We start from the raw sequence: 12883 nt of genomic DNA, 5'->3' as shown, positions 1-12883 counted from the left end.
GCGCTGAAGCGCTGAAAAGGAATGAGAAGGGTGGCGCTGGACACGGGGGCGGTGGGCCGCTGGTGACGTCAGAGTGCCACCAGCGGTCCAGTAACACCCCTTGTGCCAGTTAGCCCTAATTTGCATACAGAAAGAAACTATGGCCCCCGGCCGCTGCAGCGATCATGGCCCCCGGCCGCTGCGCGGCCCGGTGCCAGGTACTCCACGGCCCGGCACCGGTCCGCGGACCGGGGGTTGGGGATCACTGGACTAGAGGACCTCCGAGGTCCCTTTTTATGTTCTACTTAGAGCTCATTATGGACTTTCCAAACAAACAAGCGCAGAAGAAAATGTATTAAGAACTGGTTTCAAATTTTATTTTTTTCCCCACCTTTCCAGTTTTGAAGCAAGTCTGTTTCATTTCAAACATCAATATTATCCTCCTTTTACAAAAATAAACAAATACCTCTTTATTTTGTTAAGACAGCAAAGGTGTAGTTTCTCAGCATGGTTTCGTTACTTTATTTTGGGGTTTTACTTGATGGATTTTATTTATTTTTAGCAGCAAGCAGGAGCTGTCCAAATAACTCTCCAAAATACATTGGGGCTGCCTCACTGCAGCTAAAGGACAGGGAGCCACATTGGATTTCACGACCTTTTCGGGCCACAGTTGTTAAGCAAAATCACGCCCGTTGTTAAGTGAATCGCACGGCCATTAAGCAAATCCGGCTTCCTCCATCGACTTTGCTTGTCAGAAGCTGGCTGGGAAAGTCCCAGAGGGTGACCCACATCACCTTAGGGATGCCACGACAGTCATAAGTGTGAGGACAGGCCATCATTCTTATTATTCAGGCCATTGTTCTTATTATGACGGCTGTTGGGCGGGTCAAACGGTTTCTAAACGAAGGTTTGTAAATCGAGGACTACCTGCAATGCTATATAAGTGGGGGCCCTTCTCTTTGGGGCAGCCCCTCCAATACTGGAAGCCTGCTATTAAATCCCCCCTCATCCTTCTTTTATCTAGACTGGCCTTTAAACCTCCATTTCATCATCTCCTCTGACTCACTTGATCCGAAGATTGAAGTGAAGACCACCTGGAGATGCCTTTTCCATCCAGCTCTCTCTACAACCTGCCTCGCCCCTCCAGCTGTATTTGCTACATCCTTGGTCCATCTGTTGGGGCAGCTTCCAGCATCTGTTGGCTGCTATCTCTTTCGTTCCTTTCCAAGGTGGCTTCCCTTAAGCCGGTGTTTCTTAACCTTGGCAACTTTAAGTCCTGTGGACTTCAACTCCCAGAATCCCCCAGCCAGCACAGCTGTGCTGGCTGGGGGATTCTGGGAGTTGAAGTCCACAGGACTTAAAGTTGCCAAGGTTGAGAAACACTGCCTTAAGCTAAAGGTTCCCGACTCTAGGGGGCGCTGCTCATCTCCATTTCAAAGCCCAAGAGCCAGCGCTGTCCGAAGACGTCTCCGTGGTCATGTGGCCGGCATGACTCAACGCCCCCGAAGGGACACGGAACGCTCTTCCCTTCCCACCAAAGGTGGTTCCTATTTTTCTACTTGCATTTTTTACTTGCTTTCGAACTGCTAGGTTGGCAGAAGCTGGGACAAGGAACCGGGAGCTCACTCCGTTATGCGGCGCTGGGGATTCGAACCGCCAACTTTTTTTATCGACAAGTTCAGCATCTTAGCCACTGAGTCACTGCGTCCCTTATGGACTTCAAATGCAGAGGTTTTAAGTCTTACACAGGTAATCCTTGATTTACAATCACAATTGGGAACCAGGATTTCCATTCCCAAGCAAGGTGGTTTGTTTAAGTGAATCGTGCCTCAATTTACGCCTTTTTTTGCCCATGGTTGTTAAGCAAATCACTGCTTAGGTGAATTCTGAGGTCATTAAGCAAATCAAATGGTGAACACCTGACCTCTTAAAAGCTGGCTGCCAAACACTTGGGTTTTTATCCTGTATCCAGCCCAACGTTTTGGTCGCTAAGTGAGACATGTATTAAAGGAGTTTCGCCCCATTTCACGATCTTTCTTGCCGCCGTTGTTAAGCAAATCCTCACAGTCATTCAGTTAGTGACACAGTTGTTAAGTGAATCCAACTTCCTCGTTGACATGTCAGAAGGTCGCTGAAGGGGAATCGCGGGGCACTTCGACCGTCATAAATACGAGTCAGTGGCCAAGTGTCCGAGTTAAAGTGACCATCGGGATGCTACAACGAAGTGTGAGAAATGGGTCATACCCTGGAGGATGCCGGGACGGTCGCAAGTATGAAAAACAGCCCTTTTTCTCCAGCGCCGTCGTAGCTTCAAACTGTCGCTCAATGAACCTGTTATAAGTCGAGGCTCCCCGTACAGGGAGAACTGCCTAAACTTGCACCCAGGACATTGGCACGGAGAGGCAGCAGGCTAACCACGTGGTCAAGGTGCTCAGGATTGGAGTAAGGGCCCAAGGGAAGCCCCGTCTTCTCCCAGGTTCCATTTTCCACCACGCCCAGGCGACCTTGAGGTATGAAGGCATCACCGGTGAGCTGGCAGTGCCCGCTGGTCCAGAAGAGCCACTGCGGTGCTCCCTGGCATCTACTTCTCCTTGGCGCCCTCCGACTCGGGGAGGCCGCCCTGCAGGATCCGGATGGAAGCTGGCAAGCGGAAGAGGGCCATGGCAAAAGCAGAAAACAGGGCAAGGTTGCCCAGCATGGTGGCACCCAGAATGGCGAAGGTATGGGTGAACATGCCCGGCGGGGTGTGGGTGCTCAGCCATGTCCGCCGAGAGTTCAGGTCGCCCAGGATGGCTTCCAACTGGAAATGGGTGCCCACCACGGCACAGATGTGGAACAGCTGGTGGCTGTGGCCTACAGATAGGGGAGGGGAGGGGGGGAGAATAACAGAATAATAGAGTTAGAAGGGACCTTGGAGGTCATCTAGCCCAACCCTCCCCCCCACCCAAGCAGGAGACCCGACACCATTTCTGACAGAGGACAGTCCAGTCTCTACTTCAAAGCCTCCAGGGATGAAGAATGAGAGAAGGATACGGAGAGGAATGACCCAAAATAATAGCGTTGGAAGGTCCCTTCCAACAGTGTTGGAAGGGACCTGTTGTGGGCTGTCGGCCACCGCCCCCCCAGCAGCCAAATTGGAGGGGGAGGCATGGGAGTCAGGGTCAACATCAAGGCAACCTGAGAGCTCCCAGGGGGAAGAGGGAATGGAGCTGGCAGAGAGAGAGAGGGAGGGAGAGAGAGGGAGGGAGGGAGGGAGGGAGAGAGAGAGGGAGGGAGGGAGGGAGAGAGAGAGGGAGGGAGTGGGAGGGAGAGAGAGGGAGGGAGGGAGAGAGAGAGGGAGGGAGGGAGGGAGGGAGAGAGAGAGGGAGGGAGGGAGTGGGAGGGAGAGAGAGGGAGGGAGAGAGAGAGAGGGAGGAAGGGAGAGGGAGGGAGGGAGAGAGAGGGAGAGAGAGGGAGGGAGAGAGAGGGAGAGAGAGGGAGGGAGAGAGAGGGAGAGGGGGAGGGGAGTGGGAGGGAGTGGGAGGGAGAGAGAGTGAGGGGGAGGGAGAGAAGGGGGTGGGAGGGAGAGGGAGAGAGAGAGGGATGGAGGGAGAGGGAGAGAGAGGGAGGGAGAGGGAGAGAGAGAGAGAGATAGAGAGGGAGGGAGGGAGAGGGAGAGAGAGGGAGGGAGGGAGAGAACGAGGGAGAGGGGGGAGGGAGAGAGTGAGGGGGAGAGGGGGAGAGAGGGAGGGAGAGAGAGAGAGGGAGGGAGAGAGGGAGGGGGAGGGAGGGAGAGGGAGGGGAGGGAGGGGAGGGAGGGGGCAGAGGGAGAGGGAGAGAGGAAGGGAGGGAGGGAGAGAGAGAGGGAGGGAGGGGGAGAGAGGGAGGGAGAGGGAGAGAGGGAGAGAGGGAGGGAGAGGGAAAGAGGGAGGGAGAGAGAGAGAGCAAGAGCCCTCAGATGGAGAGTTAACAGCCCGCAGGCCTGGAGATGGCTGATGAGGAAGAGGAGAAACAGCTGGGCCCAATGCCTGATCCCACAAGGCAGAGGAGAGGAGAGCAATGGAAATCTATGGGCAGGTCCTTGGGATGGAAGAGCCACCGCTGCTAGCAAAGCCCCACCCAAGCTCTGGGGATAAAAGGCAGGGGTGGAGATGAACCACGGCCTTATACCAAAGGAGTCCAACCTTGGAACTTTAAGGCTTATGGACTTCAACTCCCAGAATTCCCTTGAGCCGATCACCAGGAGATGGCGAGTTCTAGTCCCATTTTAGGCCTAAAAGCCAGGTTTGTGGAGTCTGGGGCGATCCCCAGGGGATGGTAAGTTCTAGTCCCGTTTGTTGGACATGGTTGAGTTACAGGTAATCCTCGACTTACAACAGCTCATTTAGCATCCATCCAAAGTTACAACGGATCTGGAAAAAAAAGAGACTTGTGACCATTTCTCACACTTTGTTGTAGCATCCTGATGGCCACTTGGTCAAAATTCGGATGCTTGGCAACAGATTCGTATTTATGACGGTCACAGTGCCCCGGGGTCACACAATCCCCTTTTGCGACCTTCTGAGGAAGCCAGGTTTCACTTAACAACCATGTGACTAACTTGACAACCGCACCGATTCACTTAACAGCTGTGGCAAGAAAAGTCGTCAAGTAGGGCCAAACTCACTTCACAACTGTCTCGCTTAGCAACAGAAATGTTGGGATCCTTTGTGGTCGTAAGTCGAGGACTAGCTGATTTGTAAAAATAATATATATAAATATAATATAATAATAATATAATAACATAATTAATAATATAATAAATATAATATAATATAATATAATATAATAAATATAATATAATATAATATAATATAATATAATATAATATAATATAATAAATATAATATAATATAATATAATATAATATAATATAATATAATATAATATAATATAATATAATATAATATAATATAATATAATTAATATAATATAATATAATAATATAATATAATATAATATAATAATATAATATAATAATATAATTAATATAATATAATATAATTAATATAATATAGGGTAGTAACCACACAAACCCAGCCGTTTTCTGGCTTTGGATATTCTTGAGAAACGCAAGTCCTCGCTTACCGATGAAATCGAAGCGACCGGGGGCCAGGCGTTCCGGCAGATGCGACGCAAACAGGAAGCCGGTAAGCAGAGCAAAGAAAAGGTGGTAGAAATAGCTGGCCACGGAGTCGTTCCACGTACAATCCTCGCCGAAACAGAACAAAAGCTGAAAGGAAAGGAGACCACCCTGAGTTGGCCCTCGAAAGAGGGATCAGGATACCACGTGGCCCATCTTCCCCAGCTGCCCAGACCGTGGATGATGAGGCGAGCACAGGGATGCTTGTGACAAGATGGGAATCGCGTTAAGTCGCTTTCAATTGATGTAAATTTATTCTCAATTGCCAAAACTCTTTTGTGGCCCTCCAGTGGCCAGTGGAGATGGCAGACGATTCGGACATTCCTTATTCTATTCTATTCTGTATTTATCAATGACAAATTCCTTGTTTGTCCAATCACACGTAGCCAATAAAAAATTCTTTTCTTTTCTTTTCTATTCTGTTCTGTTCTGTCATATCCCTATCCCTATTTCTATTCTGTTCTGTATGCACCAAAGACAAATTCCATGTGTGTCCAATAAAGGAGTCTATTCTATTCTATTCTATTCTATTCTATTCTGAATTCTATTCTATTCTGAATTCTATTCTATTCTGAATTCTATTCTATTCTGAATTCTATTCTATTCTATTCTGAATTCTATTCTATTCTGAATTCTATTCTATTCTGAATTCTATTCTATTCTGAATTCTATTCTATTCTATTCTGAATTCTATTCTATTCTGAATTCTATTCTATTCTATTCTGAATTCTATTCTATTCTGAATTCTATTCTATTCTGAATTCTATTCTATTCTGAATTCTATTCTATTCTATTCTGAATTCTATTCTATTCTGAATTCTATTCTATTCTGAATTCTATTCTATTCTAGTCTGAATTCTATTCTATTCTGAATTCTATTCTATTCTGAATTCTATTCTATTCTGAATTCTATTCTATTCTATTCTATTCTGAATTCTATTCTATTCTGAATTCTATTCTATTCTATTCTATTCTGAATTCTATTCTATTCTGAATTCTATTCTATTCTAAATTCTATTCTATTCTGAATTCTATTCTATTCTGAATTCTATTCTATTCTGAATTCTATTCTATTCTATTCTTAATTCTATTCTATTCTATTCTATTCTGAATTCTACTCTACTCTACTCTATATGCACCAAAGACAAATTCCTTGTGTGTCCAATCACACTTGGTCAATAAAGAATTCTATAATACTATAATAAAATTTGGACATTGGTTCATATTTATGACGGTTGCAGTCTCCCAAAATCATGTGATTCCCCCTTTTGCGACCTTCTCACAAGCAGAGTCAACGGGGAAGCCGATTCACTTAAAAACGACGCTGCTCACTTAAACACCTGCAATGATTCGCTTAACAAATGCAAGACAGGTCGTAACGCGGGCAAAAGTCATTTAACAAAGGTCTTGCTTAACCACAGAATTTGGGGGCTCGGTTGTGGTCGTAAGTCGAGGACTGCCTGTGCAAATCTCCGCGATAGCCTTATAACTGTGGTTCCCAAACTTGGCAACTTTAAGATTTGTGGACTTCAACTCCCAGAATTCTCCAGCCAGCTCTGCTGGCTGGAGAATTCTGGGAGTTGAAGTCCACAAGTCTTAAAGTTGCCAAGTTTGGGAACCACTGCCTTAATAATGACAGGAGTACCCCTTTTCTCCACCCATCGTGCAGCTGAGGGCTGGGCGTCCTCTTATCTAGCCCTTCCCAAGGAAGCATCTCTTCCCTCTCCCAAGGTCTGCTCCCCTTGCAGGCTGCCTTCCTGCGGAAAAGCTCCTCTCCTTATGTGGGTATGGGGGGGGGGGCTTACCCTGAAGAAGAGCGGGATGTTGTCGAAGAAGAACGGGTAGACGAAAGCGGCCATCCGTGCAGCCTTGCTCCAGCGGGGCCACTCCAGCTCCAGGAACCTAGAGTGGGAGGAGGAAGAGGAGGAAGAGGAGGGGGGAGAAGAGCAGGAGGAGGAAGAGAGGAGGAAGAAGAAGTAGCAGGCGGTGGTGAAAGGGGAGAAGAAAAGAGTAAAAAGAGCAAGAGGAGCAGGAAGGAGGGAGGGAAGGTGCAGGACAAGAAGAAGAGGGGAGAGGCAGAAGGAGGAAGAGCAGGAGAAGGGGATGGAGGAGAAGAAGGGGAAGAGGAGGAGGAGCAGGAGGAGCAGGAAGAGGAGGGGAAGGAGGAGGAGAAGAAAAGAGAAGGAGCAGGAAGAACAGGAGGAGGGGAAGGAAGAGGAGAAGAAGAGGAAGAAGAGGAGGAGGAGAAGTAGCAAGAGGAGCAGGATGAGGAGGAGTGGGGAGGAGAAGAAGGAAGAAGAGGAGAAGTAACAGGAGGAGCAGGAGGAGGAGGAGGAGAAGAAGAAAAAAATGAGGAGGAGGAAAAGTAATAGGAGGAGCAGGAAGAACAGGAGGAGGGGAAGGAGGAGGAGAAGAAGAAGAAAAGAGAGCAGGAGAGGAGGGGAAGGAGGAGGAGGACAAGAAGAAGAGGGGAGAGGGAGAAGAGGAAGAGCAGGAGGAGGGGATGGAGGAGAAGAAAAAAGAGGAGAAGGAGTGAGAGCAGGAAGAACAGGAGGAGGGGAAGGAAGAGGAGAAGAAGAAGAGGAGGAGGAGGAGGAGGAGAGGGGAGGGGGAGAAGGAGGAAGAAGAAATATCCTGACAGTGAGAACAATTCACCAGTGGAACTGCTTGCCACCAGAAGTTGTGGGTGCTCCATCACTGGAGGGTTTTAAGAAGAGACTGGACTACCACCTGTCTGAAATGGTGTAGGGTCTCCTGCTTGAGCAAAGGGGGCTGGACTAGAAGACCTCCAAGGTCCCTTCCAACTCTGTTCTTCTGCAATACCTACCGAGAATAGCAAGAAAGGCTGGTGCAGATCAAAGAGTTTATGGCAGCCATGGGGACAAAGTAGTGGTGCCCAAGGCTGTTGACCCAACGATCCGGCATCGCGTAGGCGCCATATGTGAATGCACACCCTGAAACACGCAAAAGGACATGGTTAGAGGGGCGGAGCTTCTAATCCAGCCTCTTTGCAAGGCTCAGAATTGCGCAACACTTTGCATTTGACTCCCTGTCCCATGGGGGTGGGGGGTGGGGAAGAGTTCTCAAGCCCATCTTCTGACTGCACTGCATTTCGTGGTTGCCGTGCAAAAACAGAGCAGTTAAGGATGGAGTGAGGGAGTATATAAATGCACATTTCATTCACCGCTCTGTTTCCCAGTCTTGGCCCCTTAAAGATGGGTGGACTTCAACTCCCAGAATTCCCCAGCCAACATAGCTGTCTTGGGAATTCTGTGAGCTGAAGTCCACCCCTCTTAAACCATGCCGGCTGGGGAATTCTGGGAGTTCAAGTCCATGTAAGATTTAGAAACTCTGATTCATTCTCTTCCCCAACCTGCCACCTTCCAGGAAACTGAGGTTGCAACTTCCAGAATCATCATCATCATCTTCTAATGACCCCATAATCCCTGACAGAGTGGAGTCTGAATGGAGCTGAGTGTTTACTGGCCAGATGCCCTTCCCTGTCACCAATACGGGGTTCTGTTCAGTAGATATATTCTCATTGTGCCCAGAGAGAGAAATATCTGCCTCTACCTAGGATCGAACTCACAGACTCCTGATTGTGAGATGAGAGCTCCACCTCTAGCCCACCGCACCACTCAGCTGCAGCTTCCAGAATGCCCCAGCAAATTCGGCATTTGGTCAGCTGAGGATTTGGAGAATTGTAGTCCCAACCCAGGGGTGGGTTGCTGCCGGCATTACTGTTGATTCAATTCACACACATGCCCGCCCCACGTTGCTTGCGCATGCGTGGTTGCCTGTAATTTGTTCTGTGCATGCGCAGAACATTATAAAATGACTAAAGAAAAAACATGCTGGCAACAGCATGGGCGACCGAGGAACCGGTTTGGGGGCATGGCCAGCCTGCTGTCCGTACCGGTTCAGCATCCCAATTCCCACAGCGAACCGGTAGCAACCCAACCCTCGGAAAGGAGAGACAGGACGAAGGTCAACCTTCAAACCACAAGCTCCCTTACCCAAACTATAGAGGCTGAGGGCATTGTAGTCCAAGAAATAGCAGATGTGTCGCGCATGGGTGGACATGGTGCTGAAGGTGTGAGCACAGCTGGACGTGAAGGGATAGAGGCAGACCAGAGACATGTAGGCCAGGAATGGCCAGCTGTAGGTGTCGGCCCATAGGTCCAGGCGATAAGAGAGCATCACAAACCGCCATAAGAAATACCTGGAAGGTATAAAATGTGTTTTATGGGTGGCACTAGCAAAGGCGTTTAAAAGCATGTCTGCTCAATGTTGGAAATGTATCCAGACATTTCTGACCGAGGCTTCCCAAGATCATGAAGCCGACTTCTCATCCTGATAAAACCTCTTTTATTTACATGAAAGAGAATTCGTCTCCAGCAAAGTCCCGGCCAAGAGTCTTTCAAGAGATTCCACAACTACAGACCTTTATCAGGCTTGGAGAGCTGCCAGGCCGATATCTTCCAAACTCCACGCTGTATCAGCAATTACTTGGCAAGAAATCAGAAGCCGATCTTCACCCGAATGAATGGAACTAATGCTCTCCTGCAAACTCCATTCCCCTTTTCCTCCTCTTTTATTTCCTCTGGGAGGGGCCATTCACCGTCCACCTGTGGTTTTACTCCTGAGTTGACCCTTGTTCCTTAGCTTTTCCCTTCTCTTGGCAGCTCTGCCCATGCGCACATCGGGAACAGGTTCCATGTTCTGCATGCGCAGAACAATTAATAGTGAGCTGCGCATGTGCGAGCAATGAGCAAAGCACGCACAAAGCGAACTGGTGCCAACGCTGGTAGGAACCCACCCCTGCACTAAATGAATGTTGTAAGTCGAGGATTAGCCGTAATTCCTCCAGGGAGACAACCAGCAGGGCCGTGGTGCAATTGGACAAAGAGAAAAAAGAAGGAGGAGGAGGAGGAGGAGGAGGAGGAGGAGGAGGAGGAGGAGGGAGGGAGGAAGAGCAGAAGAGAGAAAGAGGAAAAGAGAGGAAGAGCAGGTACCAACCAAGCCCTGGAGCCGAGGTGGTTAAATGCAGCACTGCAGGCTACTTCAGCTGACTGTTATCTGCAGTTCGGCTGTTCAAATCTCACCGGCTCAAGGTTGACTCAGCCTTCCATCCTTCCGAGGTGGGTAAAATGAGGACCCAGATTGTGGGGGCAATATGCTGACTCTGTAAACCGCTTAGAGAGGGCTGAAAGCCCTATGAAGCGGTATATAAGTCTAACTGCTATTCCTATTGCTATAACTGTGGCTAAAATCCACAGACTTACCAAGTTGGAAGGAAGTGAGTCCAAATATTGACGGTTTCGTTGTTCAGTTGGAAGGAGCTGAGGACGCAATCCAACGCAGAACTTTTGGGGTGTCGGTACCCCGATATGATACCTTCTTCCCAGAAAATCTACAAGATAAGAAGCGAGGAATCCCCCAAAAATGTTGGGATTGCAATCCCCATGTTTCTGGGAATTCTGAGAGTGGTCGTCTCCATTGAGGCTCAACACTCCTCAAATTTAACAGAATAACGGAAGAGTTGGAAGGGACCTTAGAGGTCTTCTAGTCCAAGCCCCTGCTAAAGTAGGAAGCCCTTCTCCTCCTCTGAAAAATAATAAGTTGTGAGGGACCTTGGAAGTCTTCTACTTTGATGTCTCCTCCTCCTCCTCCTCCTCCAAGCAGGGGGTTGGGACTAGAAGACCTCCAAGATCCCTTCCAACCATATCATTCTGAGATAGATAAGATACATGGATGGATGGATGGATGGATGGATGGATGGATGGATGGATGGATGGAACAACTTCCCTCCAGAAGTTGTGGGGGCTCCATCATTGAAGGTTTTTAAGAAGAGACTGGACAGCCATTTGTCTGAAATGGTATAGGTTCTCCTGCTTGAGCCAAGGGGTTGGACTAGAAGACCTCCAAGGTCCCTTCCAACTCTGTTATTCTGTAAGGTCTCCTGCTTGAGCAAAGGGGTTGGACTAGAAGACCTCCAAGGTCCCTTCCAACTCTGTTATTGTGTATTCTGAGTGACTCACCCGAGGGACTTGATGGATTCTGAAGATTTGAGGCAACTTGATGGTTAGCATTTCTGGAGATGAGAGGCAGGATTCTTCTTAAAGGTATATAGACATATATACGTCGTATCCCCAAAATAATCTGTCCTCAGGAGATGCTGCTCGGTGGTCCTCGGTTGTTGGTGATGAAGATCCCCACCTTGGCCAGGACAGGACACAATAGGTTCAGCATTGGTGGTCTGGTTCGGTTCCACCACAGGAAGCCAATTCTGCCACTGAATTAAAAATGGCAGCTTCTTGGATATGTCCAGAACTGACTGCTAATCCAACACATCGGAGAATCATCCAAAACCAAAAAAAGGATTAAAGAATCACCTTGCAAAGCCTGATTGTGTGCTTTCACAAGTCTACAGGTGTCTTTTCTCTAATTCAGGGTTTCTCCATCTTGTTGATTTTAAGACGGGTGGACTTCAACTCCCAGAATTCCTCAGCCGGGGTTGGGGAATTCTGGGAATTGAAGTCCACCCACCTGAAAGTCACCAAGGTTGAGAAACAGCTCTTAGACTAAAATAAAAGCAGTTAAATCATATTCTCTCTCTTTCTTATATCTCCCTCCCTCCTTCTCCCTCTTTCTTATTTCTCCTTCTTTCTCTCTCCCTCCCTCTCTTTTTATTTCTCCTTCTCCCTCCCTCTCTTTCTCTCTCCTTCTCTCCTTCTCTCCTCTTTATTTCTCTCTCCCACTCTCTCTCTCCTTCTTTATTTCTTCCTCACTCCCTCTCCTTCTCTTTCTTAATTCTCCTTCTCTTCCTCTCCTTCTCTCCTCTTTCTTATTTCTCTCTCTCCCACTCTCTCTCTCCTTTCTTATTTCTCCCTCTCTCTCCTCTTTCTTAATTCTCATTCTCCCTCGCCCTCCCCTCCTTTCCTTCTCTCCTCTCTTTCTTATTTCTCTCCCATTCTCTCTCTTTCTTATCTCTCCCTCCCTCTCTCCTTTTCTCTTAATTCTCCTGCTCTCTCCCTCCCTCTACTTCTCTCCTCTTTCTTATTTCTCTCTCTTTCCCACTCTCTCTCTCTCCTTTCTTATTTCTCTCTCCCCCCTCTCTCTTTCTTATTTCTCCCTCCCTCTCCTTCTCTTTCTTAATTCTCCTTCTCTCCCTCCCTCCCTCCCTCCCTCCCTCTCCTTCTCTCCCTCTCTCTTTCTTATTTCTCCTTCTTTCTCTCCCTCCCTCTCCCCTCTCTCTCTCCTCTTTCTTATTTCTACTTCTCCTCCTCTCTTTCTCTCTTTCTTATTTCTCTCTCTCTCCCTCCCTCCCTCTCTCCCCATTGCTTGACATTCTTCAATCACAACCACAATCGCGACTTTCAACATTCTCTAAGAAAACCAAAAGTTTGCATTCACAACCCAAAATGAGGTGATGGAACCAGACACCACTTCCAACTAATAAAAACACTTCAAAGATTTAGCAGCCAGGAGCAATCCAGAGCCTCCAGCTGATCTCAAATACCTCCCTACCCCAAAATGCTAAAAAGAGAGCCTGAACGTTTATTTGAGAGGTGGACTCACAAGGCGTTTGTGGAAGGAAACGATGCAAAATTCCGAGGCTTTCAACAGGCAGCCTCTTTTCTTTTGTTTTGTGGGGTTTTTTTCCCCTGGGCTGCAACACCTAAAATTGAAGCTGCGGGGAAGATCCAGACCTCCAACCCTGAAGGCATCTGATAAAGGTGA

The 12883-nt window shown here is 48.0% G+C and overlaps 1 protein-coding gene across 1 annotated transcript; it reads right to left on the bottom strand.

Annotated features, from left to right (window-relative positions):
• Positions 1–2560: 2560 nt before the first annotated feature.
• PAQR6 (progestin and adipoQ receptor family member 6) lies at positions 2561–11322 on the bottom strand. The gene is made up of 7 exons (XM_032234328.1): positions 11182–11322; positions 10426–10553; positions 9157–9362; positions 7968–8094; positions 6946–7042; positions 5086–5230; positions 2561–2832 (listed from the first exon to the last, which is right to left on the bottom strand). Exons 1-7 carry the CDS (start codon positions 11230–11232, stop codon positions 2561–2563), a joined length of 1026 nt encoding a protein of 341 aa, XP_032090219.1. The 5' UTR covers positions 11233–11322.
• Between the last annotated feature and the right edge of the window lie 1561 nt (positions 11323–12883).

This window comes from Thamnophis elegans, chromosome 17 (genome assembly GCF_009769535.1).
Source record: "Thamnophis elegans isolate rThaEle1 chromosome 17, rThaEle1.pri, whole genome shotgun sequence".
Taxonomy (NCBI): Eukaryota; Metazoa; Chordata; class Lepidosauria; order Squamata; family Colubridae; genus Thamnophis; species Thamnophis elegans.
Note: the sequence above shows the minus strand (reverse complement) of the source record. Positions and strands in the feature narration are given on the sequence as shown.